Genomic DNA, 24,653 nt, shown 5'->3' with positions numbered 1-24,653 from the left:
AACAGTGACATTTACGAATCCCTCCCCCGGCGGCGTCACTCCGCTGTCAAAAACTTTCTCCACTGTGTCGACCGTAGATTATAATTAGCTCCCACTTGATGCGTAACCAATTAAGAGGCGAGATCAATACTCTTGCTCGTTCTGCCTGGGCTTCATTAAGCGCACCGCGAGGCATCGCCTCCACAGGGCGTGAAAAATGGCTTGGCAGCCTCAGAAAAGCGGCGGCAACAGGCTGTGCTGCGTGGCCGAGGCCGTTTCAGTGCGCCAGGCACCAGGGAAGAGGCGACTGTGTTAATGGATGTATGTGGGGTCCCATTGTTCAGTGGCATCATCCCTTAACGTCCCTGCTAATCATAGCACTTTAAAAGTTCACAGGCTGTGCGAGATAGAAAAGTCTGATTGGGCATTTTCGTGTCTCAACATTATCAAAGTGTTTTCATTTTGGGGAAGCGCTCAACATGAGGTGAGAGGTCGTGCCAAGCTAGGACGTGACCTAAAGAGTCTATTAGCAGCTTCGACCTGCTTCTCGGCTGCCGTTGGGCTCCGGGTCGGCAGCCTGCCGCCGGAGCTAATGTTACTCTGCCTTTTGCATATCAGCGAAATCACACAGCAGATTAATTTCCATGCAGCACAGCTTATCATCGCGACTCTAGCCGGTGTCTGGAAAGCTACACTACAAATCTGTGTAAATATGTTGCTATTCTTATCTGCTAATTTAACGGCGCATGGGTGTAAATGCCTTTTCAGAAGCTTTTCCTCGCCGCCAAGAGTCCAATTATGTGAGTCACACTGGATGATCAAACATTCTGGCATGAAAAACAGTTACATTCACACAAAAACAATACAATTAGGTCCAATAAAGAGCAAATGCTAAATAATAATAAAGAAAAAGGATTTGAATAAGTTGGTGTTTATAACTTGTTTTTCTCATCTTCAGTGGCTTTGCATTTCACAGTCCCTTGTTGTTCTACAGCACAAACACACAGTTTCCATTTTCCATAGTACATTTAGTGTCTCCGCTGTGTTTGCTCATCCTGTGAGCCGCCTCTGTCCTCGTTAGCTGAGCATTTCAGACATTTTACAGACGTGTTACTTAAAGTCAACATGACTAAACGTCATGACAAACTCCTGGAACCATGACACAGACGTTCCGATCCCTATCAGAGACGGTCTAAAAATATTATTCCTTGGGAATCCGCCGCGCAAACAAACCCTGTTTCCTTATGGAGGCTTGTCGTTTCTGTTCTTCCCTTGAATTTCAGCTCTGCATATGTGCATGTGTTCCCCTCTTCCAGCTGCCACCACACCTCAAACGGTGCCACATGAAAGCCGGCTTCACGGGCAGCTGTTGTCCCCCCCCCACTGCCGAGAGGCAGACCCTCGATTCAGCCGCCCCCAGACACAACAACACCGGCTCCTCGCCCGTCGCTGAGACGACAGTTTCTCCGTGGGTTCGGGCCGAAACTCGAGATTTGAGCTCCGCTTGCGTTGGGGCTCCTTGGCGTCTTCACTTCGTCGCGGGAGTTGTAACAGCTGCTGCTCCGGCACCGACCTGAACAATTGTTTTCGCATGCTGGTGCTACTCTTGAGCCAGGTGTCGTTTCTGACTGCTCAGCAGTTTCCCTTTATTCCCGCTCCTGCTCTTCTTCTTTTGTCATCGTCCTTCTATGGAAAACTTTTCTTCAGGGCTTTGGATCAAATCAGTTGCTGATGCTCCCTAGTAGCAGATCCAAGCAGTTTCTCCCTTCAAACGTGCAGGATAAACCCCAAGACATGATCATATTAGTTGTCTAAAGCTTCCCAGAGATGCAATTTAAGACATCGTGTGAGTTTATTATTGGTACACCATGCATGAGGATTTTATAAACATGGTACGACTGCACGAGTGCCGCATGGTAGACCGCAGATCATCATCATGAAACATTTTGCAAACAACGATTTATGTTTCCATGCTCTGTATGTCATCATATTTGGCCAATCCGATGGCCCTCGGTAGGGTTTGAATTACATCATATTTCCTTCCATCTGGTTGCAACAGGGCAGAAGTTTGTTCATACCAAGTCATAGCATGATCCCTATATTCAAAAGCCTTATTGCATCGGGCATATTTCACTCATATTTCTCAGCCCTGGACTGTACCAAATGGAGGTGACGACTGCAACGGCATGCCTCAGTATGCAAGAATAAAAAAAGTTATCCTACACGCTGCAGGTGTCTTCACGTAATTATTAAACAAAGAGGACCAGGAATGGAGAAGTTGCTCTTATAGCGTCAATGTGCAGCATGGGGAATAGACCCCAACGTCATGTGGCCTCTTTGGAGATCTGCAAACTTTTGGATGCAACGCTGGTGTCACTTTGACCGTTATTTCCCCCTGCGGGGCTATTGGCTGGTGGGAGCTACGAGAAGCAGTCACACTGTGCACAAGTGAAGTTTCTGCCACTGTTATCATCTCATTCTACTACCTAAGATTGCATATTTAAAGCAAGTCATGACTGCCGATATATTTTGCCAAAGATTGACAAAATCAGACAAAATAAATGTGTTGAAAATGAATTTCTATACATAGAATATGTAGAAAAACGGTGTCAGACTCATTTTAAAGACTGCATAACCCAAGGTTTGACAAAAACAGGGTCAGAAACTTTGTTTTGAAAGTGAAGCGTGAGCTCTCCAGGGAAGACCTAAGACTCTAATAATATTCAGCACATGTTCAGGGAGGAACTTTTCAATTTGCAGCACTCGATGCAGATTTATGCTCACAGGAACGAGAAACGTCACAGATAAGCTCCGTGACACAGAGTGATTTCATTAATACGGAGATCGACTGCGCAAACCCACGCCAAACCCACAGAGGAGCTTTAACGTGCTACAGCGAGAAGATAAAAAAAAAATTTTTAAACGGGCTTCCCCCCTTCAGACAACTTCCCTCATCATAAATTGAGCGCGTTCCCGGTGTGGCGCTCCAGGGATTGACAGACAGAACGTTATCGCAGGTGTTTATGCAACAGTAGTCATCGTCGCCTTACATCGGTGGATCACGACAGCTACGACGTTATTCAGGTTAAAACTTCCACAGAGGCCAATCCAGGTGGGGGAAAAAAAAAAAGAAGAAGCAAGCAGTGTCTTTGCAGAAACATGTCAGGGTGGATGAGGGAAGTGCTGAGGATTTAAATGTAAAACGACTTCAGGAGCACAAGTACATTGATCGAGACTCGTATGGCTTCATATGAAGATCGATGATGCAAACCAATTGATATTCACAGGCGATCCTTCCCGATATTCAGAGACGTTAAAAGCCCATGGGAATGATGCTGAGAAATACATTATATCTGCTGTATTATTAAACTTGTTAGGTGGAATTGATGCTGAATCCGATACAAGGAATAGATGAGTTTTCGAGATACTCAGTTGGGTAAATAATTAATCGAACCTTCAAACATTCACAGAAGTTATTGAATAAACACCACAAGTATCACCTAGTAGCAGTAGATGTCAGCCTCTGCTTGCCGGTTGGCTCTTGCAGTGACCAGCAGCATGCCTGTCGACAGGGAATACTATTAAAACAATTTAAAGGATGATCTGGATTTGGCCGGGTGGCTAATAGTTCCACAGCAGTCTAATCAGGACTTTAGCAATTATTCACACTGCTGAGCGTGCACATGGTGGCAGGAGTGACGGGGGCGGGGCTAAAGCCTCCTGTTCACGTCAGGTCTGATCAAACGCTTTAAGGCTGCTGAGCTAACTAAGCATAAGCAGGTCATTGGATTGGCTCGTGGCTGGAAGCAGGGCAGATTAAGATCCTAATTTTGAGTAAAGCGGCAATCGGAGGCTCTTGCTAGTAGATCACTGGGTCACTGTTTGGGTTTAGGTCGGCTGGAATAAGCAGTTTTACCACGCAGCTCGGACTCTGGATTTTACTCAATCTCAATTTGGGATTTTCAATTACTTGTTTCCACACTAAAAGGTAAAACGAATAGCCCTGGCCTTCAAGTCCGCTCTAAAGCAGCGCATGTCAAATAAACGAACAGATTAGTCAATAGAGTAGCTCTCCATCGTGCTGAGAGACTAAATTAAAAGCATGACAGTCCTTCCCTCCCCCTGTGTTTGTGGTTTGAGTGATCCGGTGTTGCTGATTGACATTAATATTAAGCTGCACTATAACAGAGGGAAGGCCAAGTTCAGCTATTGTTTTGTTTCATATCTCCCACTTCCTGGTCGTCTCCAGGTTTGTTTTTCCTTTGTGATTTCCGTTCTGTTAAGGTTACGGATACATTTTGTTGTTAATTAGAGGAGGAAGCTCCAGTTCTTTCAGTCCACTCTGTACTTGCCTCAGGACTCTTCTTTCTTAAGCTCATTTTGATTACCCCCCCCCCCCCCCCCCCCCAGATTTGCCTTCATGAATCCTCAACACAGATTCTCTCTACATTTCTTGCTATTGCACCGAGTCCCAGTATTTATTGAGGCCGTAACGCTGAATGTTATAATAAACACGGTGAAAAGAAACATTTTTTTGTTCAACCCACAGAGCACTGAACGACCCTGTGTGGCATTTGTAGGGGATGATAAATGGAATTTACAGTTCTTATGTTGCACATTTCAAATTGTCGGCAGTTTCAAGGCACGTTAAAAGATCAGACACACACACACACACACACACACACCAATGGTGATGCAAGGACAGGGAAGGCCCGTCTGCTCTCCCAGTTCCCCAGCAGAGTGTTTTACTGGTTGCTATGCTCTGTGATTGACAGGCTGGCAGAGCAGACGGTTTGTAGACTCTCACAACTTTGGGTTTCGACGGCGAATGATGACTCTCTAATCCTGCCATGCATCTCACGGTTGGGGACAGACCATTACAGTTTGCTCAGTTGGTTTGAACATGTGTTTCAGAGTCCCAGCAGCTGAAAAACCATTTGCAACCCACTGAGTTTTCGTAAGTCAACCGATGTCAACGGTGAGCAAACTGAAGCGTCACTCTGGCACGCTTTCCCACCGTCGAACCTGACCTAACCCGACATGACACTCGTAATCCCATTAAGCTGGTGAGCTCACATAACTAATGGATTCTCACTTTAGCAAAACCCTGATGTTGCTCTGCTCATAACCTGCGCTACATGAACCGCAAGTCAAATTCAGTGTCATTAAAATCATGTCATGTAAACACTTCCACCTTCCTATTGGAGTCAATCAGTGTTCATGTCATCTGTTTATCCAGGATTCATCTCCGTATCTGAAACTATTTAGATTGCTCATGCATACAAACAAAACCTCGAACAAATTACACACTAGTTAGATTTGTTTTTAGACCTAAGCATCCAATTTTATGTGGTTTTTACACCTCGGCTCCTGAAAACAGAGAAAAACAAGCAGAAGGGCTGCAGAGCTCCACAACGTACTGCAAAAAAAAGAAGACAACACACAGCTAAGCTAACCGCTATCCCATTGGAATGACGGGAAAAATGACATGTAGCTTTGCTTTGGCAGCAACTGAGCCGCTGCAGCTTCGGTATCACTGCATTCAGACTCGAAGTCAAACATCCTGTGCTTGTTTTTCAGCCGAAGAGAAAAAGAAGATGATCAGCCATGCACGGATGCAAGATAGAAAAAATTGCTGGCTCTTCCTCAGAGCAGTGCACAGTGCACACGCGCCGTGCCAAAGAAAACAGCGTAGCAGAGGAAACCCAGCGCCGCGGGCCGGCTGGCTGCTGCCCGACAGAACCGTCTCTGTCCCACGTGTGGTCAACAACTTCCTTCCACTGGGATCAAGAGTGTTAATTCACAACACCATTTTTCACATTATCTGTCAAACGGTGTCCTAAAAATAACACTGCTGCGTTGTTTGGTTAGAGAGGAGTAACAGTAAAACAAACCTTTATGAAGACCTCAGACACAGGTGGGATTGGACTGACCGGCGCCGTTGACCAATAATACACCATTATTACACAACGTGTGATCAGAAATATCAACCTGGCTGCACGATATATCATAAATCTATTGTTATTGTGTTGTCAACATGCACTATATACATATATATCCCCAAAGACTGATTAACTGCAACTATTTTTTTTAAAGTTTCCATGCATTATGCATATTCAAAATGACATAATCTTAAGTAGTGTAAAAAAAAAAACAATCTGCAAAACTTGTGTGATTAACTAATCAAAGTAGTATAATTAAGTTAGTCTGCATTATTTCATAACTGGTGGCCAAAGGGCAGAAGTTTAAAGTGCAATAATGAAGGGAAAATGGCCAAAAACAACAAATTCAACAACCTCTTCCTTTACATTAATATCATAATCTCAAGTGCTTGTATTTATTGCGATTCATATCATACCATCACCCGACAACGTGATCACATGTTTACCTGGGGTAACCTTGGACTGTGTATGCATGTGTGGAATAAATAGGATGAGACAGATTGTGACGGGATAAATTTGCCTCTATATCGAACTACAAAGCAAAAAGGAAAAAAACTTGAGAGGCGAGCCTGACAGGAGCCTCGCAGGATCCAGAGCTTCAAAGACCAGAGGGACCACTGCAAACACTTCAGACGGACACATTATAGCCTGGAAACATGGTTATATGTGAGAGACACTTGAAATAAACTCAATTATTTTAAGCAAATATGGTTGTATCAAAGACAAAAGTGTTTCTGTCCAACCTGGCGCATCCAACTCCCACAGCATCTTTGGCCCCGTTTCTACCGTTGCCAGTTCTGGAGCTGTTTTAATGCTCCACTCACCAGTCAGCCATGCACAGAACATTTTGGAGGGCTTTTTTCTTTCTTCCCCCTAAACACTTGCCTGCTGCGTGTGGAAATGACTCTGATGAGAGCAGTGAGAGTGAACCACACTGTAAAAACTGTGGGGCAGGAAACCAAAACAATGAGCTGGAAATGCTGGCGGGGGGAAAAGTGTCTGGTGGAGTAAAGAGCATCGCTCGGCTGCTAATTATCTGTGGCTTGTAAGTAAAGTGGGAACGCTTTTCACAGCCACAGCTACACACCCAGAAGGAATGAAACAGATTTCAAGTCACTATGATACTTCATCTACCTATTTAAATGTGTTTGCTGTGCTCCACGGACTGTTTACACATTATTAAAAGGTGCAGAAAACATTGATGTTGTCAGTAATATTTAGTAGTTCAGATATACGTGTTGTTTAAATGAGAAGTGGTCACTAGTTCTCCTAGTCAATTAAGTGTTTCATTCAGATGACGCTCTGAAAATGACAAATTGTCCAAAATAGTGAGTATGTGCTAGAACTGGATATTGAGGTGGATTGTAAAATGGTTACCGTGTCTATCAGTGATAGTGTTGCTTTCTTAGTGTATTTCACTCAGTTTGTGTTCCCACTCACTTCGTTAACAAGTGTCTGATGAAAAGGAAGTGATGCGCCGCCAACGGATGATATTTCTGACAAACACGAGAGAATCCAGTTGAAACATGTCAAAAAGGTACGTAGAGAAGGTTTTTCTTAGTGTACGTATTCAACTTTGGTCGTATCCTCCCATCCATTTTCTCTCAAGCATTTTCCAACTTATAAGTTTGAAGCACCGTAGTCGGACGTCGCTACAGTTTCTCCTTTCAAATTATTAACAATAACCAGCAGAACATGATGATGAAGGTCAAATACGGCACGATACTGTATTCCAAGAGTAAATGCAAGCTAAATGTGTCCAAAATAGATAAACACACAATAAATGTGTAGAAAATCATCCATCCAATGAACATCTTTACGATTTTATTAAACTGAGTGATGCAGGAGGCACCAGTCCATCGCAGGACAAACACAAAGACACAACTGAGTGATCAAACTCTGTTTTTAGACTGCAAGTGGAAAACTGAATATAATCTTATCTTTTTTGTACATGACTTTTAGTTTCTACCTGTTATTGTACCTATTTCTTTTTTTTTTTTTAATAGAAGAAGCTAAAAGTGTGAATATACTTCAGGATCTATAAAGTATCCACCCAATCTCAAAACAAACTGTAGTCAACTTTAACCCTTTTATCAAAACAGTACTAGCAGGGCATGTCCATTTTAAATCTCACAAGGAAGTCTTAAAATGGACTGACTGATAATTGAGGAAGACTTCTTTTAATTTTTAATACATTAGGAGTATGTTTATGTGTCCTGACAATAATCACAACTTACTTTACTTATCTGTGACATTGTCAGTATGTTTTATCCTAAAAACTAACCAAGGACTTTTACCAGCTTTACTAACTTATAGGACTATCATGTACTCAATAATCCCATTGGTTTTAGATGTAAAGTGTAACGTGACCAATAATAAGCATCAATATCTGCATAACAAGGTGCATTAAGTTAAACCAGTTTGAATCTTGCCAGAAGACCTTGCAAACTGTGGCAAATGCAGACGTGACCTCATGACTGGAGGCGTCCATCAAAACCTGAGCAAAGCCGATGACACACGGCGAGGCTTCAGGTCAAGACGGGTAATGGAAAGACAAATGAAAGCTGGCTGTGTTTGCTGCTCCCACTCATCTTCTGCACACTTCAAAAAAAAGTCACAGAGCTGCGGAAGACCTGCCCTCGTAATCACAGAGTCCATCTGCCCGTCTCGCAGAGATGAATGCGGCGCGTAAACACCGGGATCCTCGGCTCGCTCCGGGGCTCCTTGATCTCCCTAACTGCCGCTCCGTCCGAGGGCGCGAAGACGCAAAGCGCTGTTGCTACTCATTACCAGTCATGGCCTCCCTCTGGCAAAAACAACACGAGGGGGGAAAACAGGGTGGAGACACCCGAGGAGGGAGAGGCTGGAGGGCTAAATTAATCCCACATGTTCCGCAGGAGGAACCTTTGCAGGCCGCTTCGGCTGGTGGGAGGGCGCTGGGTTTTTTTTTTTTTTTTAAGCACAACCCTGAAAGCACCTCGCTGCACTTTCCCGCACTTTTTCGCCCACACACTGCTGCGCGGCGGATCCACATGGCTCCATTTAGCTCCACGACGGCATCACAAGGCGCAATTTACTTTTTTTGGCAAGCGCGAGAGCCTCGGAAAGTCGCTGCCTCAGAGAGAGGACTTTGAATAGAAGTGGAGAGGAGAAAACGGCCCCGAGTTGCAGAGGCGAGCGGAATGAATGGAAACGTTCCCCCCCAACACTATTGATCCAGACAAATTGAAGACGCTTCCTCCTTGCGCTTCGAGGCATATCTCATCTATATCCGATTCAAAAGCATAACAAAAGGATGCACAGGCAGAAAAACACAAGTCCACTGCCTGCCAGAATGAGGACAAGCTAATTTTAGAAAGCACTGATTTCCGCCACAGCTCAACATGTGTTCCCAAATCATGCTAAGAACAAGATGCAGAAATTAGATTATCAGTCGCCTGCTGTTGCAGATTACGATGTTCTGATTCATTATTCATTCCAGTTTTGCAACAGTGGTTTCATCCTGTTAGTGACATGTTGTTTGAATCAAATCTTCTTCTTTTTTTAATACTGGAAATAAGAAAAATGTAGACCTTTCAATTTAAGAGGAAACACTATACAGTACTTTTAACCTGCAATACGTTTTAACAGGACGAAGCATTTTTAAGGAAACTGTGGCCAGGAAAACAGATCACCTGTCCACAATGATCAATAAGAAGTGGAAAACCTGCAACGACCTAAACAGAAAAAAAAAAGTGTTTGTCTGGTGGATTGGTGATGGAGAGCCGGGGAAGAAGCTCCGTCAGCATTATCTTAACCCGGATGTCCTGCAGCGACGGGACGGCTGTGGTGGGATGAGATTAAATGACTTGGCCTTTAATATTCTGGATGTCTTTTCCTCATCAATACTGACGGTGGGACTCGGCTGCACCAGAGCTCTGCCAGCAGACTGACACTCGGAGGGAAGAGGAAGTGCTGGACGTTCACTTTTGAAAACTTTCCCTTTAACGCTGATTAAATTAAACAATAATAGTAGTGTGCTGAAGAAGGTGATCGAACTGCTCTCGGGCCCCTCGGACGTCTCTTCTGGATCACGACTCGTCACGAACCTCACTCTGATTGGACACAACAGCTGGACATGCCTTGGCTCCACACACAGGCTGAAATATATATATATATATATATATATGGCGGTTCCTCGTGATGGAGGAGTGTGTGCGCGTCTCTAACGTGGATGTATGAGCTGTTTTGTAATGGAATCGTCACACTCTACTGGGTCGTTATTAGATCAATAAAAAGCACCTGAAAGTCAAATTTGATCTCATTACTGTCAAAACTTTCAGCAGGTAAAAGTTCAGGTGATGGAGGGACGCCTCTCACTATCCTCCTGCCTCCAGCTATTGGAAATTTCATATAAATAATTGCGTTACCTTACAAAATATTCAGTTACTAATGCAGCACCAGCAAAAGCAGCAGTTACTTTAACAACAAGTAAAAGACCAATCCATTTCTTTCCCCAATACAATGCTGAACATACCCACACACAGTCAGGGAGCTTTCTCCAACACATAAATAAGCACAAACTGGAAAGGTTCCTGTAATTGTTCCCAAGAAATGCACTGGGCAGGACATTTAGTGGAGTAAAAATAATCTTGTCAGGTGAACAAACTCCAGAGAGCAGCTCAGGCTGACGTGAAAGAAACCGCTTTTTCAAAAGGAGCGTCTTCATCTCCGACGTCAGGATGTATTTTGGGTGGAACATCTTCACAAACAATTCATGACAGAACTGAGATGCTTCAGAGAAGCAAATCTTTTTTTTGACGTCCACGCCGTGTGAATGAGAAACGGAGCGGGTGGTTCTAGATCCAGCCTTGTCCAACCATCCCGGCCCACAGTTTAACACCTCTGGTGAATTTAAAGACACCACACGGCCTCTGTCGTGTGTTTTGTGACTGGAGAAGGAAACCACAGCACTTGGAATTAAAAAAACAACAACAAAACAAGGAGAACATGTAAACTATGCACAGAAAAGCCCTCAAGCCCAGACTTGAACTGGAGATGCTGTGAAGCAAGAATGGAACCACATTGTGGCCTGGAGATTGGTTGAAGTGTCTTAATTAACTGGAAAATTCCCCTAAAGGAGCTGTGAAATGCACATAATGCCTGTATTTATTACCAGAATATGCAAAAAATTGTTTTTTCCCCCCATATGCTTCCGATTCAAAATGACAGAATTTTAAATAGAAAAGTGCAAATAATTATGATTCATATGTGTGACTTACCAATCAAATGATTTATGCCAAGTATGAAGAGCAAATTTTAAATATCCTATGTATTGTGCTTCAAAGGACAATGACAATAAAGGAATTCTGATTCTGAAATCTCAATGCACAAAGACGTAAACTGAATTCAATTAAGCATTGATCTCAAATCCTGTGTCTCCTGCAAAAACAGTGAAATTTAAACCAACAATCAACAATAACAGGAATCTGGGATTCTAACAGTGAAAATCTTTTCCCAGCTTTTGTTTTTCCTTTTGAAATTTTGACAAGAATTTAATCTCAATGAAACTAGATGAAGGGTAAAACTATCAAATGTTTTTTTACAACTCCATTCATGTTGAAGAAAGAAAATAAGATAAGTTTGACTGCAAAAACCATAAGTGTAACAACAGCTGCAGCCTGACGATGAAAACCGAGCAGGTTTTAGATTAAATGGCTGCAATTATCCTGAGAAGACTTCTACTTTTCACTGCACTCTCTATATATATCAACAGCTGTTCAGCATCATATGTTAAAATGTGAAAAAGGGAGGGATTCATTCAGCCTAAATTACTACTTGTCATGGATGAAAGTTGCAATGTGGTTCAAAACCTTGTGAAAACCCAAATAGCAACGAACAGACAGAAAAAAGGAGAGAGAGAGAGAGAGAGAGAGAGAGAGAGAGAGAGCTAGCTAGCTTCAGGTCTGTTTTTAAGTGTCTGAAATCAGGCTGCTTCTCCAGTCATTAACTTGTGAGTGCAGGAGAAACGCAGCTCTGCTCTGCAGCCGCCAGTCACTTCAGGGACGAGGAAATGACACCGTTATCTAATCTGTTGAAGCGAGCCGCACCACAACATACTGAAACTGGTTTTTATCCACAATAAAAAAAAAAAAAAGAAGAAAGAAAAAAGAAAAAAAGAGAAACGTCAGTTATCTCTACAAACCTGGAGTCTGCACAAGATGGATTTTTACGAAGAAGCCGAGGGGATTGGTTGCCCCCCTGTGCCTCCCGGCCACTTCTGGCCGCCTCCAGATTATCAAAGTTTTATCCCCCGTGTGACACGAGGACAGGATGAGTCCTTATCCACCTCTGAGGGGCTGAAGACCGACGCTGCGACAGGCACAGGACATGTTAGAGAATACTAATGATCTTGCCTTAAGAACTGACATTTGCCACCCTCATAGGAATGGAGGTATTTTTTTTAAAAAGGCCTACTGGGTTAAAATTGTGCCGGCATGTGGAGGAGAGTCTGGGTAATTTCTCAGTATGCTCTGGTTTGTAGATTTGAGAGATGCTCTTTTTTTTTTTTTTTTTTTTTTTTAAAGCCAGCTGGCGATTTCCTCTCCCTGAGAAATGCCTCTGCCCTCGCCACATGCAGAAGTTGGCCGGAGATCCTCGATGGCGCATTTAAATAAACAAACACAGGCCCAGATCAGTCCCCGTGTCACACCGGCGATATTTAAAACGGGCCAAGATTGTCCGGCTCCCACAAAGCGGGCATAAACAAGACGTTCCAAAACCAACTATTCATTTCGCCGCAGTGGAACGAAGCGAGCTCGGAAGCCGCTGACCACAGGAACCACAACGGGCTCTAATGGAGACCAGCACCAAGCAGCGAGGCCGCGCCATTACAAGCTGGTTTACTGAAGCCAATAGATATTAAAAAATGTTTTTAAATAAACCAAAGCTGCTACCGACACAATCACACACAGGACAGGATCAATGAACAAACATTCAACTCCACTCTCAGAGCCTCACCGCGTATTACGCAGGAACCTTGTGCACACAAGAGAAGATTTTTACTTTTACAAAGAGAATTTTACACAATTGAGTCAGCTCTTCAATTTTAAAAGGTTTAATTACTTTCATATCATGGACATTCATACAAAAGAGACACTTGGTGGTGTATTGATGATGATCAGATAGCAAGCTGGTATATGATATTGATATTATCTCATGAGGGTCAGTGTCTGAGGGCCGCTTCCACAGCTGGACACTAGAATCACTATAGTCGACTCAGCAGAAACACATCGTGCAGATATGATCAATATTCCAGTGGAAGAATCGGCGTGTGGCATGAAGTGTCCACATTTTATTGTAGATCTGAGGGTTTCCCAGAGTCTCACATTAACTGGTGGATTTAAACAGCGTACGGGTGCGAGACTGCCTTACAGCCAGAGGGTTGCTGGTTCAAATACATCCAAGGTCTTTCTGTGCGGAGTCCGCATTTCCGAATTGCCGTTGTGTTTGAATAGGGGTGTGGGAGGCTGTCCAGCTCTCTGTGTTGGGTGTGTAATGGATTAGACCAGAGTGTCCTCGTGACCTTGACGTCAATAAAGCTCTATAGGAGAGGATCAGAGACACAAAATAATGTAGAGTTCTGAGACGTACGGCAATTGAACTGCGCTCTAATACCACGGTCAGATGAACATTAAACGTCAGCCAGGGATCACTTTCACTTCAATGCGACTGTTGAACTCAAGAAAAAAAACCTACGTGTTTTGAATAAAGGTAATCGTTAACCGTGTATTAATTTACCACAACAATATAAAAATTACAACCACCGTTTCTTGATTCAGGAAAATTAGTTCTCAGGTTTAATAGACTATTACTGCGGCAAAAACACAACATGGCCTTTTAAAAGATTAGCCGTAGGGTGGAAGGGATAACCAATGATTGATAAGAGGACAAACTAAAACAGTCTCTGTAGCTCTTTGTTATTTAATGGAACGCCTGACTCACATTACACTTTAACCACACTGGCAGATTAGCCGAGGGACGAGTGTTTCTACCACGTTAATGAGGCCCGTTTAATTGTTTTGCTCAAACCGTTGACAGGAAAACAAAGTTGCCACCAAATCAGCGCTGTAACACTGTTCACACTGGAGTGTCAAGTCCCACCCTGTGTACAGAGATAAATTAAATATAGGAGCACTTGTCTGGCCTATCTCGCTTCCTCTCCCAACTCTGCACTCTCTCGACGCAACGCAATCACAACTCCCATTGAAAAACCTCGGCCAGAACCCCGAGCGCCAAAACAAAAAGAGCGTTCGGTGGGACCTGAATGAAGTCAGATTCACTGAATGTGCAGTGAAAAGGAGGAAACAGATGTGGAAGCTGGAGATTAGACGGCTGCCAGGCCTGCTCCGGTGTGCGGCTCCGCTCTGGGCAGGGTGAAACGCAGGGTGAAACGCAGGGTGAAACGCAGGGTGAAACGCAGGGCTGCGGCCGCCACCGCCGGCCGCCGCCTCGCCTCATGACTCACCGCCGCACGGCCAGAAAACTGCTGAGCGCAGGTCTGGACCATGACGATCAATCGACTGTTTGCACACATCTCTGAAGTGTCGACTATTTGGCTTGGCGACTAATGATAATGGCCGGCCTGGCAGGTTGTATGGTTGGCGTGTGGTCAAGTGCAGTGATGAAGCCATTCTGAAGAGTGAACGCTCAGTTTGAACAGCCAGAGAGATTTCTTTGACACAAGAAAAAGGATTAAGACACAGTAAGAGAGAACCTCTCCTTAGACACCGGGAGAAACGGGACGATACTACGATGGATGAACCATGACTAAAAGCTTAATTTATCACCAGTGGGGGCTTTTTTTTCTTTTTTTTTTGTGAAGAGTGGAGATCATGCTGCGAGGAGGTATAAATAATTCTGTACTAATGTGTTCTAATTCAGTCTCAGTGGGAAACACAAACTGTCAGGCGTCAGTAAGCCAAACACAGTAGCGCAGCGCTGGCCCCGGTTCTCACCCTCCACCGCCCAGATGACACCGGGTCGCCTGCTGCCAGCAGCCAGACCTTTAACACAGTGCGGTCCAGGAATAAAAAAAGATTTGTGTCCCTGGCATTCTGCATATATGTGTCTTGTGTGTGTGAGTGTATATATATATACACAAGGGACGGGTGCACTTTCTTAGTTTAACCCTTCATCGCCGGGGTTTACGGGCCCCTGCGTTCCCACGTCTGCCGTCGTCACGTGTTCCGTTGGTTTGACCGATCTTGGAGATTAAATGCGGTTTGCACTGGAACTGTGCGGCTCTGCTCTCCGGACAGAGACGAGGCCTGGCCGGGTCCAACATAATGGACCGTATATGTGTGTGTGTGTGTGTGTTTGAGAATAGGATGGCCTAGTTTGAACGTGTACTGCTCCCCAGGGGGTTCCATTATACACGACTCAGTCTTCAGCGCCTTTTACTCTGAAACGAAGGAGCAACAAAGTACAATCCTAATCCTCGCCACCGAGCCATCTGCTGGGGGGATGAATCTCAAAGCGCAGAGTGACATGAACCCCAGAAGACGGGCGGCTGATAAAAGCTCCACGAGAGGCAAACAATAGGCTTTCTGCCAAACTGCAAACCTCCTATTAAATGGCAGCCCGGGCTCCCTGCACCAGGACTTGTAAATCAGGCCATTTGTTTATGCAAAAAAAGGCCCGGACAGTACAGGATGGAGAGTGCTGGGACGTCTAAAGATACAATCCAACCTGCGGGCGGCGCAAACCCACAAACACCATATGTTTCCTTCAGTCCCAATCACTGACCTGAGACTGAGTGGGGGAAAAAAACAAAAAAAAAACACTAAAGCATTTGCTCTGCCGTCTGCTGATAGTCCAGGTGGGACAAATCCTGCTCTTACTGTATTTCATTCACACATGATTAAGGGGGGGGGGTTAAAAAAAACACACACAATATGCAGCTGGATGAGATTAGCATGAAAACGGCTCATTTATAGACAAAGATTTTTTTGCACAAAAGCATAGAGACAATAGAATCACTCAGAAGAAGATCGGTAACACTGAATCATCCCAACATGAAACACGGTGGACGTCCCACCCTGGGGAGGCCAGGAAACACACCCAGCAGGCTCATTCCTCCTCTGGCTTTCACAACCAGTCCAACATGCGACATGGAAGTGGGCGATTCATCCCCAAGATTGTTCATGTGGGAAGTCAGAAGGCCCCAGACTGCAAGAAGGAGATTTCATTGATAATCCATAAACCTGAGGGGTTAAGGCTCTGGAGGAGGAGGAGGGATGATTGAGATCAGAGCGTCACTGCTGTTACCTCAGCAATGTATGGCACTGATTTTCCTCATCCATCACATCCTGGGGCACCAGCCGCTTCCTGCCTGGTCGCCCTTGACAGATAGTGTGAGCATGTAATCACCCTGACTGCGCCACCGTCACCTGCCTGTCAGGAGATAGAGATTCAGTCCCAACCTGGATTTAGATCTGCTTCAGAGACACTGAGGACCTGTTGGGCCTCGTCACATCCTGCAGTGGATACTGACTGACTGACTGACTGACTGACTGCATTCTGAGTGCTTTGAATGAGACGCAATGAGGAACGGCGGGGAAGAGTCCAAACTGACCGTGAGGCTTCCCCAGCAGCTCACTGTCCCAACCGAGTGTGACTGGAGTGCATCACACCCAGCCTGTGGCCGGTCTTTAAAGGGAAGGCGGGCATGTGTGGCCTAATCTGCGGTCTCCTGCGCGATCGCAGCCTCGTTAAAGTTGCACGGCTTATTGGAAGTTTGCCTTGACGCGGGGGACGCGTGTGAAGCTCCTGCAAAGAAAAACACCCGAAACAGACACAGTTGCACCCCGCCGCTGCAGGATGCATCCAAAGCAAATCTTTATTCCTCCTCCTGAGTGACTGAATCCACCAGTGCAAACTTCCATCTGCAGCCCACCCCGGGTGCGTGCAGCGTGCGGTGCGGTGCGGTGCGGAGCGGAGCGCGCGAGAGCGGCGCAAACTTACGTGAAAACGAAAAACAAAGTGGTCGATCCCACCAGGAGTGTGGCAGCGGTGGACACTGGGATGTATTTGGTGGGTTTAAATCTCTTTCCAGCGCTGTTGGGCATTCTGTAATTTCCACATTCCTCAATTATTTAGTCCGTGTGGAGGCGCATGTAGAAAGAAATGCAATCTAACGGAGGTGCGATCCAGTGTGCCAGTAAAACAAAAACAAAAAAAACAAACACAAAAAAAAAACCCGGTACAACCAGCTAACGTTGAAGCCGCATAGATCCTCGGACAGGCGGGCGGGCGGGCGGTAAGACACGGATCCGTGAAAGCCTGGAAATCACACCCTGCAATCCAGCCCACTGCTGAGGTCACTGAACCGCTCGAAAAGGTGGAGCCTGAAACCCTCAAATATCCTCCACGAACATGTCCGCTTCACCGGAGGGCATCGAGATCCAGGTTCCTTGAAATTAATTCCCCCCCACCCCTACTGGTGCAATTATGCAGGGTAGTTAATTATCGTGTGGCATCGTAGCGGGTCCTGAAAGTTTAACTGCACGGAGCACCGGTGTTACGCACGGTTTTGAGCGCTGAGGATTACACCCCCCCTCGGTGTCGCGCGCACTATGGGAGATATCGAGTAAATTATAATAATAATCAAAATGACTGTTTTATGTACAAGTTTTACATAGATGGATATAAAATGATTTTAATAAAGCACCTCCGTTACTTACATTCTAATGAGTAGATGGATTAAACAAATATTATAACAAATAATAAATCATTAAAACATAAAAAAATACAATGCGTCACAAAATATTACATATTTATCACTATATCAATATGCACAACATGCATATTGCAGAACGACTGAAATGTCTGTAATTTGGATGAATTATAGTTCCATACATTAATACTCTGACTGAAATGTACAGATTAAAGAAAAGTATGATTTCTCACAATTAAGTCACACAAAAAATGCACAACTGTTTAAAAAAAACTATTTTAATTAATTGATAGCTGAAGTTACGTCATACATGTGGACTACAGGGTACAAGTTGAAAACATACAAATCAAGGAAAGATGACTGAAAACCACTGCTCCACTTGTGAAATGCTGATAAACAAACAATGAATAGGAAAACAACAAAGCAGGACAGTGGGGGCAAGAGACAGAGCACTGTTATTTAAAGACACAAGGACATTCATATATCATTATGTACTTCATCATTTTCCCTTTTGATTTGATTATTCATGATTAAAAAAAAGAAATGTTTTATGTATTTTGTTGAAAAACAAATTTTAATGCCAGATCTGTTGTAAGTGGAACTCAAACTGTAAAAGAAGCTTTGTTACAAAACTAGAAGTCCAACAATTTAAAAATGTGTAGATTAAATAATAAGACCTATCACATTCAATCGGTGTAACTAGCAGGAGAGAGCTGTGCTTTTTAATGCACATTGATCCCAACAGCTGTTTTTCACTATATCATATTATGTCATGAGATCAGGAAGTGCAGCGTTCCGCCATAATTCAATGCGAGACAAAGTTGAGGAAGCACAACGTGATTGAAGAACCTCTGGCTTAGTTAGAAAAGTTTATTCTGTATTTTAAATTGAATATATCCAAGGGATGTTTGATTTTCTATTGCCAACATTTAACAATTAGCATCACACATTAGCAGCAGGCCGTTATTCCTCTGATGCTTATCTAGCAAAGTGATTCACTCCCTTTTTCATGCGATCAAAGATATTGAGGATTTGTACTTTATTCAGGCAGTCTTTGGTGTTTGGTGAGTCTCTATGGGGGGGAAAACAGCAGCAAGAAGAATCTCAGTGTCACCAGAATGTCTTTTCTCAACATCAGTTGTTTTAGTTACACTTAAAAAAAAACAAAAACGTGTAAATCTTTTATAGCTCAAAATCAGGGCTCTGTTGCTAATTCCACTACTGATGACGGTGCAGTACACCCTGGAGAATATATATTCACAATAAGAACGTGCTAACTGCACAGACAGGACCAAACTTGAACTGGGGACCTTGTCATGGGATGAGACCACAGAGCAGGAGGATGAATATTCATTGCATTATGAATTTTATTCAGTAAAAATCAAGAGTCAAGCAACCACAGTTGCACATTTATTTCTTTACTGTGTATATCATCACAATATATATACATTATACATTCTTTTTAAAAGTATGGATCCCAAAAGCTATTTTTAGTTTAACATTGTGATATAGTGAAGGGCATTAGGAAGTTGACAAGTCAACTGAAAATTACTACATGGTGTGTGAGGCATGTGTGGGTTTGTCAGAGATCATTTATGTAAGACTTTATCCTCTAAATAAAGCTGCACATTTCTGTGAGTCCATCCACCTGCTGATAAATTCATCCTGTGGTGCACACAGGTTGGACAGTCTTGAGCTGGTCCGTCATAAAGACCTGCATTTTCCCAAAAAGGGCTCTCACCTCACAGCGAGAGGGTCATGAGTTCAAATAACCTTTCTGTGTGGAGTTTGTATGTTCGTGTGTTCACTTCTCCCCACAGTCCAAAAACAGGTAAATGAGTGGTCCTAAATTGTCCCTGTATTTGTGTGTGTGAGTCCTGCCCAGTGCTCTGCCACCCTGAACAGGATGAAGCAGTTTAGAAGATGAATGAATGGATGATTTTCTTTTTCAACATGCAAGCGCTCCTTTGTGCGCGTTCCCGAGAGAGGGATGCGATCATAAACAAGCACACGGAATTTGGCATAACACCTAGTCAGAAAAAAGTCCCATTAACTCACGCCAAAGTTCATATAGGAACAAGAAAATTGATGTTTGCATGAATCGTGCATGTAGTAGGAATCACTTTTGTGTCTTTCGGAAAAGAGTACAAAAAAAGGTTTAATTTATTAATAATTTAAATATATGTCTGAGAAAATTCTGAAATTTTTATGAAACACAGTGGCAGCGTGAAGCTCCTGCAAGACCTGACGTTATGGGTGGATTTAATGAAGAGATTTAAACGTGAATCAATAATGTGGAGGTTAAAAACGCTGCACGGTATCGAGTTGTACGTGTTTTGACGTCGGGATTGGAGCGCCCTCTTGTGGGCGGGAGTCAGTATTGCAGTGCAACGCAGCGTAAACCGGAAGCGGAAGTGGCTCAGATTAGCTTTCTGGTTGTGGTGTCTGTATTTTTAGTTTCCAGCTAAGAAGTGCGGCTGGGGGACAGCTCCGTGAATAAAAGCGTCTTTGTAAACGGTCACCCAGCGGTGCGGGAATCTAAACAACCACAGCGGGCAGAGAGTCGCGGCTGTATGAGGAGAGACACGCCGGCACAGAGCAGCTAATTAAGCTAGCGTCGCCCCCCCCCTCCACGATGTCGTACAGGAAAACTTTGAAGCTCCTCTTCGGCGTCGCCGGAGGCTCCGCCGTCCTGGTGTTCGCGGCGGCGGCCGCAGACTCTCACGGTTACCTCGGCGAGCAGCGCGGAGACGCGGCCAGCCGGTGGTGGAGGCTCACGGTGCTCCGTGCTGCTCAGCCGGCGTGGAGCTCCGCCAGCAGCCACACTCCGGCCCCGAGCGGCCACGCCTGGGACTTCAACTGGGACAAGTAAGGCACCGCTGCTTCTCTGGGTCACACCCGTCCACTGACACTGGAAAACACAGAGCCTCCACCCTGCAAGACCCACCTGCTTAACCTGGCTCGTTTACTTTATTCAACATTTAAATAACTAAATCCACCACTGGTGAACGTAGTGTTTAAGACGAGACAAACCTAGTCAAGACCCGAGTATACCGAGACCAGAGTATGTATACCAGGACAGGCCCAGAGTATGTATACCAGGACAAGACCAGAGTATGTATACCAGGACAGGACCAGAGTATGTATACCAGGACAGGACCAGAGTATGTATACCAGGACAGGACCAGAGTATGTATACCAGGACAAGACCAGAGTATGTATACCAGGACAAAACCAGAGTATACCGAGACCAAGACCAGACCAATACTAAGGGACTGAGACCTAGTCAAGACCAGGATGTAGAAATATGGTCTGGTGATACTCTCAAGTGCTACAAGACTACCGTGAGTACTGTACACACCTGACTCAAGTGAGAACCATAAGGATTCATTTAATGCTGGCCTTCTTTTATTAATGCTGAAGGCAGCAGAATCAGATTTGGATCCACAATAACTTTTTTCCAATTAGCTCTGACGGTGACGTGACTGAAAACCTGTTTGAATTGATCGATCTGTCGCTCAGCCAAGACGAGCCTCTCACTCTTTCCTCGTTACTTCAACATACATTTCAGTTCTAGCAGCGAGCCTTCCCTCCTTCACCACCAGCGAGTGCTGCTGGTCTGTTCGCTCTTCTCCCTCAAGTTAACCATGTGGGACAAAGCCTCTTTAGTAATCTAGGTCTTAACTCCTCCCAGGAGGGACCCGTCGGCTCTGACCAACGGCAAGAAGAAGGAGAGCGCCACTGAAGACCCCGGCCCCGAGCAGGACAACAGCAAGCCCAAAGCCACGCGCAACATCCTCCTCATCAGACACTCGCAGTACAACCTGAGCGGCAACAGCGACAAGGAGAGGATCCTCACGCCGCTAGGTCCTTTTCCTATTTGACTCTGTTGTACAATGTGTGTCATAACTACGAATAATCAAGTGTTTTGTGTCTCACGGCGGTTCCTTTCTCCACGTCCAGGCCGGGAGCAGGCGGAGCTGACGGGCCAGCGGTTGGCGGCGCTGGGCTTGAAGTACGACGTTCTGATCCACTCCAGCATGGCCCGGGCCACCGAGACGGCCAACATCATCAGCAAGCACCTCCCAGGTAGTGAAGGACCCACCGCCGGGTCTCTGGCGCCGGACGCCACAAACACACATTCACGTGTCTCCTTCTGCTCCTCGTGCCTTACGGGTCCAGGAGTGGAGCTGCTGAGCTGCGACCTGCTGAGGGAGGGCGCCCCCATCGAGCCTGTCCCGCCCGTCACCCACTGGAAGCCGGACGCTGTGGTGAGAGAATCACACCCACACGTTCAGTTCGCTTCACTGCTGAGGAGAAACAATCAGCTGTGTCAAACCTACCGTCCAGTCCGACCGCGACACAAAATCTACCAGCTGTCAGAAATGACATTAAGTGTAATGTATCTATTTGGCCACCAGGGGCGCACTAGTCTGTATTATATGGTGAACCAGTTGAGGGTCACTCCACAGCGACAGAAATATGTCAACGTTAAAGGTAATTGCTAGGATTTGACAAGTTATCCTGATCATAATAAGAACGAGCCGCTATATTTCTGACTTGCAGCTTCATGTGGCCAAATGTTTTGTCTTTCAAGATGTAAATGGTGAAATAAAAACCCACGGTGATCTTTAGGTTGTTAAGACATGATGACCTGAGGCAGAATATCGTTGGAACTGCAGGGTTGTCGTTTTATTTTATAAGCTCGTAAAGATATTGTATATAAATGACCTTGGTTGTATTAATACAAAGAGATTTACAGTTCTAGTTATTGGTTGAGAATAAAGCTAGTATTTAGTGGTCCGAGGGGCTGGACCTTACATGTTGCATTCTAATGCGTTATAATGCGATATTGATCGAACCAAATAAAATGTCATGGAAGAAACATACTTGTATAAAAGCTCATAGCTGAGCCAATATAAAGATGTCTACAATAAATATATATTAATATAATATATACAAAGAGGGATACAAAATTTATACTGAATACAATTTACCTGCAGAAGCCACATACAGTCCAGTTTCATCTCGAGTGGCTGGACTGATAAAATCACGCTATAATATTTCAATTTGCACTTGAAAGTGTTTCTTTGTTGTGGTCACAGTAAAATCACATAATTAGTCCTAAAAATGACAACAATCTCATCATAAAGTCAATTTAATGAACCATTCTGCTGTAAAATACAGTGAAATGTTTAAAAAAGAAAGAAAAAAAAGATCCTATATAAGCACATTGCTTGGTGATTTCTGGGACTGATTGGAGTTTTTGGTGGCCTCGTGTTTGACTGAAGTAAAGTTCACAACAGCGCCCCCTGCTGGAGGCCGTCATTAACCCGCAAGGCCCAGAGCCAGTTTAGGACCATTGTGAAGCGACGGTCACTACTGGTAGAACTGAACACGAGAAACTGGAGTGAAAAGTAAAGACTAAAGAAACGACTGACGGTGATTAAAAAAAAAAAACAACTACATGAAAGTAAACGATTGCAGTTTTTGGTGAAACTGAGTATTGATTGGCTGGAAAAGGGCAGTTTCTCCTTTTTAAAATGGAAACAGCGACTGACACGTGACAAAGCCGGCCCTCAGCCTCTGTACCGTCCTCCAGCAGTACCACGAAGACGGCGCCCGCATCGAGGCAGCCTTCCGCCGGTACATCCACCGCGCCGACGCCAAGCAGAAGGAGGACAGCTACGAGATCATCGTGTGTCACGCCAACGTCATCCGCTACTTTGTCTGCAGGTTCGTGTCGCCGCTCGCCTCAAGTGACCGCTTGACTTGTGTGTTCATCCGTCCATCATCCATCCATCATCCATCATCCACCCTGTTCTGTTCTAATCTCGCCATCGTATTAAAGTGAAAAGCTGACCACAGTCGGGGTCTAAGCTGATTTGTTAATCTATTTTTCATATTGTGCTCGTTTCAACGCTTCTTCTACAAGTGATGCATCATGGGAGTGTTGGGTCAGTTTAAAGGGACAGTGCAGATATTACAGGATGAAGTGATCAGATTACATCAACGAGGAAACGAAAATTATTCTGTACTCAACATAAATATAACTATTAATCATAAAAACACATTTCTATACTTTGTTTTCAATATATGAAAATGACTCTTGGCAGATGAAAGTAATGAACATTTAATAAGACTCACTGGCAGGAAGCTTTATCAAAATATTTCATCTTTTAAACAAGTTTTTTGTTTTTTTGCTTTTTATGTGGTGTTTACAAACATGTTTTCCTCTTGAAATTTGAGTTTTGTAGAGGGTGGACGTCTTGTTTCTTACACAAAACACTGTTTTACTCATTGATCATCGAATAATACATGACTGAAATTATTGGAAAGCAGTAAGATTGAGAAAAGTTTGAGTGAAGTTTAAAAAGTGGGTTTTTTCTCTTTGCATTATGAAATCTTTATTTCATAATGCAGTGCCACAAAGTGAATGCATACAGAACACTAATAAAAAATGTATGATAAAAATAGCATTTTTTAAAATTAATAACAAGTTAATCAGTCAAAGAACAATACAAAACAATCCTGTGTATTGGAAGTGTACCTGAGGGTTCTTGTGTTCTCTGGCGGTGGTTCTGCCGTCACAGTGACGTGTGTGTTGGTTCCCTCAGGGCTCTTCAGTTCCCGCCGGAGGGCTGGTTGAGGATGGGTTTGAATAACGGCAGCATCACGTGGCTCACCATCCGCCCCAGCGGCCGCGTGGCGCTCCGGACTCTGGGCGACGCGGGATTCATGCCCCCGGACAAACTAACCCGGACCTGATGCCCCACCCCCACCCCCACCCCCACCCCCCCCCGACACAGCGTTCGGTCGCAGGGTTCAAAGCTCAGTTTTCTCCCCAAGTGTCTTCAAAAACAAAACAAACTTTTGTTGTATTATTTTGTAATTGAACTGTGTTGCCCGGCGCGGCGGCGAATTCCTGCCCGTGCCACCGGAAGCCAGCAGAACGGCCGCAGAGCTACTCCTGAATGTAACCGAGGATTTTTACATTTTTTCAAATCAAGCCGTTT

At 44.5% G+C, this 24,653-nt stretch overlaps 2 protein-coding genes across 4 annotated transcripts in view; one reads left to right on the top strand and one right to left on the bottom strand.

Annotated features, from left to right (window-relative positions):
* Positions 1–17,177, bottom strand: part of zdhhc8b (zDHHC palmitoyltransferase 8b) — a 67,556-nt gene extending 50,379 nt beyond the window's left edge. Inside the window, exon 1 of the mRNA XM_080499730.1 lies at positions 16,926–17,177. Coding sequence (XP_080355856.1) covers positions 16,926–17,029 — 104 coding nt within the window. The 5' untranslated portion in view covers positions 17,030–17,177. The remainder of the gene's footprint in view (positions 1–16,925) is intronic.
* A 2,906-nt stretch (positions 17,178–20,083) lies between these two features.
* Positions 20,084–24,547, top strand: pgam5 (PGAM family member 5, serine/threonine protein phosphatase, mitochondrial). 3 transcript variants are annotated; one of them, XM_080500117.1, is made up of 6 exons: positions 20,084–20,505; positions 21,332–21,504; positions 21,601–21,726; positions 21,820–21,908; positions 23,243–23,373; positions 24,255–24,547. In XM_080500117.1, the coding sequence occupies exons 1-6, from the start codon at positions 20,273–20,275 to the stop codon at positions 24,403–24,405; spliced, it is 903 nt and encodes a 300-aa protein (XP_080356243.1). In that variant the 5' UTR covers positions 20,084–20,272; the 3' UTR covers positions 24,406–24,547. The 3 variants fall into 3 exon arrangements, with proteins under 3 accessions (XP_080356243.1, XP_080356242.1, XP_080356241.1); XM_080500116.1 differs by having other exon boundaries at positions 23,240–23,373; XM_080500115.1 differs by having other exon boundaries at positions 21,601–21,908; positions 23,240–23,373.
* Positions 24,548–24,653: the final 106 nt, after the last annotated feature.

The sequence above is a fragment of the Blennius ocellaris genome (genome assembly GCF_963422515.1).
Source record: "Blennius ocellaris genome assembly, chromosome: 7".
NCBI lineage: Eukaryota > Metazoa > Chordata > Actinopteri > Blenniiformes > Blenniidae > Blennius > Blennius ocellaris.
This window is presented reverse-complemented; position numbering and strand designations above follow the sequence as displayed.